This window comes from Dipodomys ordii, unplaced genomic scaffold (genome assembly GCF_000151885.1).
Source record: "Dipodomys ordii isolate 6190 unplaced genomic scaffold, Dord_2.0 Scaffold48, whole genome shotgun sequence".
NCBI classification, from domain to species: Eukaryota; Metazoa; Chordata; class Mammalia; order Rodentia; family Heteromyidae; genus Dipodomys; species Dipodomys ordii.
In genome coordinates, this window is record NW_012267264.1 from 892,404 (window position 1) to 896,019 (window position 3,616).

The 3,616-nt window shown below is 46.3% G+C and overlaps 1 protein-coding gene across 1 annotated transcript; it reads left to right on the top strand.

The window, feature by feature from the left end:
- Window positions 1-575: 575 nt before the first annotated feature.
- On the top strand, window positions 576-3,221 carry Opn1sw (opsin 1 (cone pigments), short-wave-sensitive). Its single transcript, XM_013019960.1, has 5 exons — window positions 576-971; window positions 1,198-1,366; window positions 1,686-1,851; window positions 2,291-2,530; window positions 3,067-3,221. The coding sequence occupies exons 1-5, from the start codon at window positions 626-628 to the stop codon at window positions 3,184-3,186; spliced, it is 1,041 nt and encodes a 346-aa protein (XP_012875414.1). The 5' UTR covers window positions 576-625; the 3' UTR covers window positions 3,187-3,221.
- The last annotated feature ends 395 nt before the right edge of the window (window positions 3,222-3,616 follow it).

The window sequence follows — 3,616 nt, forward strand, 5'->3', positions numbered from 1 at the left end:
GGCTGCAGCTGACCAGGAAAGGTACATTCTCTGAGTAGGTTCAACATGAAGTGGAGGTAGCCTGGTTCAGGAATGGCCTGAAGCCCTACACATTGTCAAGTTGCCTCTGTCCTGTTCCATGAAGATTGTTAAAGGTGTGTCCAGGTAACTCCCACTCTTTCCCTTTTTGTAGCTTGGAGCTGGGCCCCAGAGCCTCTCAGGAGAGGAAGAGTTAAAAGGCACCTTCCACAGAGCATAGACTTGTACCAAACGCCAAAAGGAGAGGGTTATTTTCTATTATTTCACTCACGGGGACAAAGGTAGGGCATCTCCACTGGGTATGTGTCAACACATGTCAAGCTACAGGGAACCCATTACTAACTTAATCCCAGAACTGGGCATTGCTCATCCAGGTTCTTTGACCCCAATCTTTGATCCTATAAAGAACATAAAATCGGCTTTAGGAGCACAAAAAGGTTTAGGTAGGGGCTGAGGGATTTCTAATCCCAGACTTTGTGGGAAGCTTAGGCTCATTCATCGGGCCCTAAAGTGTCTATAGAGACAGGTCTTGTGGTAGGGGGTGGGGGGACCGTGGAAGGACAGTGTATAAGAGGGATTGGAAGGGGTGGGGCATCTCAGGAACAAGATGTCAGGAGAGGATGACTTTTATCTGTTCAAGAACACTTCCTCTGTGGGGCCCTGGGATGGACCTCAGTACCACATTGCCCCCGTCTGGGCCTTCCGACTCCAGGCAGCCTTCATGGGTTTTGTCTTCTTTGCAGGGACACCACTCAACGCCATAGTGCTGGTGGCTACGTTATATTATAAAAAGCTGCGGCAGCCACTCAACTACATTCTGGTCAATGTGTCCCTGGGGGGCTTTCTCTTCTGCATTTTTTCTGTCTTCACTGTATTCATCGCCAGCTGTCATGGATACTTCTTCTTTGGTCCCCATGTTTGTGCTATGGAGGCCTTCCTGGGATCTGTAGCAGGTACTTTGGGGAAGGGAGCTGGGGAGAAGCCAGAATTGGAAACTGGGACTAGACTTCTAGATTGGAGAGGGGCTCTAAGATCAGAGTAGAAGTCTGACCAAAACAAGATTTTTGTGTCTTAAATCCCACTCCAATATCAGTTTAACTTTATCTCTGGACCTATTCCATGTCATTGGCATTCTACTCTTCTGGGTGGAGCTCTATTCAGTCTCATGTTTTGCCCTAGGTCTGGTCACAGGCTGGTCACTGGCTTTCCTGGCCTTCGAGCGCTACATTGTCATCTGTAAGCCCTTTGGCAACTTCCGCTTCAACTCCAGGCATGCACTGATAGTGGTCTTGGCTACCTGGACCATTGGTATTGGCGTCTCCATTCCACCATTCTTTGGCTGGAGCCGGTGAGAATTCAGGGCAGTAGTGTTGACTTGGCTAGCAGGTCAGGCTTGATGTGGGTAGATAGACAGCTCAGGGTATAAACTTGTAGTTTCTGACCTGGACCTGTCAGTTGGAGCAGGTGAGGTGAAAGGGCTCAGGGGAAATGCATGTCAACATTTACAGTGGCAATACAGTAGGCTCTGCTAGTGAGGACACAAAATCCCTGGTGGAAGCTTTCTGGCTATTTTTGGGTTCTAAGTGAAAAACAATTTCAGCTCCCCTTCCACTAATTGAATCCCAAGTGATGGCTAGTCTTGTGGGTGAGTATTGGGTTCTTTGCAGGTTTATCCCTGAGGGTCTGCAGTGCTCCTGTGGCCCTGACTGGTACACCGTGGGCACCAAATATCACAGCGAGTACTACACCTGGTTCCTCTTCATCTTCTGCTTCATCGTGCCGCTCTCCTTAATCTGCTTCTCTTACTCTCAGCTGCTGAGGACTCTCAGAGCTGTGAGTGGCTTTTGAGAGGGTCTGGGAGAAGTGGGCTCCAGGAGAGACAAGAGCGCTCTAGGACCTAAGGTATCTGGAAATGTTCATGGCCAGATAGAGGAGGTATCTGAACATAGGAAAGAAAGTGGGGGTAAAAGGAATGATGGAATGGAATGAAGAATAAGTTGGAGGTATCCTTGCTCAAGCTAAGCACCAAGAGATACATGTAGCAAGGGTGTGGTTCAGTTGCAGAATCCTTACCTGGTGGACATCTAAATTCAATTTCTAACACTTTAAGAGGGGCATGTGATCCCTAACAATGTCATATACTAGAAAGCCACATTCACCTTGCTTTCAAGAGAGAGCCCAGAAAAAGAGGCAGAGTAGATGCTCCTCAACAGAAAAGGGTTAAGATTTGGGAGTTGAGGGAGGGATCTAATCCTCTCTGTGCTCTGCCCAGGTGGCAGCCCAGCAGCAGGAGTCAGCTACAACTCAGAAGGCTGAGCGGGAGGTGAGCCGCATGGTGGTGGTGATGGTGGGATCCTTCTGTCTCTGCTATGTGCCCTATGCTTCCCTGGCCATGTACATGGTCAACAACCGTAATCATGGGCTGGACTTACGGCTTGTCACCATCCCTGCCTTCTTCTCCAAGAGCTCATGTGTCTACAATCCCATCATCTACTGCTTCATGAATAAGCAGGTAAATTGGTCTACTGAAACTCCCATAAGACACTGGTCCTTTCCCTATTAGTGCCTTTTAGTTCAGAGCACCTTTGACTCTATTCAGGTTTCCAGAAGCTACAGAAACTCCAAGTTGGCCGGGAAGCTCTTAGTAAAAGCACAGGAAAAGAAAAGAGTAGTAGCTAAAGTAACAGAACTTAAGCCAGAAAAAAAGTGCTGGGGATTGAACCCAGGACCTCACACGTGCTAAGAACTATCATTGAACTATATCCCCAGTCCTGTTTTCTGATTTGCTAAAAAAGTAGTTGACAATAGTTATACATTCATTCCCTCCAGCTCATGGTCCTTAATCCTTTCCCTTCCAAATTCCAGCCTGCAGAAACAAGTCATTCTAGATGAGAAGTTACTTTTCCAGGAAGGAGACATATTCAAAACCATCTGAGATACTGGGTTTGAGATGTTATGTGAGGTTTGGGAGACACCTCCATCCTTTATGTTACCTTCTACATCCATTTGCCAAGGTGCACCGCACCTCCAACTCCTTTTTTCTTGTAGTTCCGAGCTTGCATCATGGAGATGGTGTGTAGGAAGCCTATGACAGAAGAATCTGAGATGTCTAGCTCCCAGAAAACAGAAGTTTCAACCATCCCTTCTAGCAAAGTTGGCCCCAACTAAGAACCCTTTCTATTAGCCTGGTGGCAGCAACTAGAACTTCACATTTAAGTAAGTTTTTAATTTCTATTAAAAACCTATCTAACAAGAGAAAAAAAAATTTTTTAAAGGTAGGAAGGGGAATGATTGTACTTTGGGGAATCAACTTTTTTATTTTCCTGTTCCCCACTGGATTCCCCTCAGACACCCAAAGGCCATCTCACTAATCAGCAGTTCCGATTTCTAAGTGACACTCTTTACAGCATTTGGAGAACTGTTAAGAATGTATGGTTGATGTTTATTGCAGCACTGTTCACAATAGCTAGGATATGGAAACAACCCAGATGCCCCACGACAGATGAATGGATCCAAAAATTGTGGTATCTATACACAATGGAATATTATGCATCCATTAGAAATGACAAAATAATGGCATTTGCAGGGAAATGGATGG

Bases quoted from the DNA above. Each gene is read 5' to 3' on its own strand.
- Opn1sw (XM_013019960.1), top strand. From the start codon at position 626: ATGTCAGGAGAGGATGACTTTTATCTGTTCAAGAACACTTCCTCTGTG. The intron at 1,367-1,685 runs GTGAGAATTCAG...GGTTCTTTGCAG, and splicing joins CCATTCTTTGGCTGGAGCCG to GTTTATCCCTGAGGGTCTGC. The intron at 2,531-3,066 runs GTAAATTGGTCT...TTTTTCTTGTAG, and splicing joins ACTGCTTCATGAATAAGCAG to TTCCGAGCTTGCATCATGGA.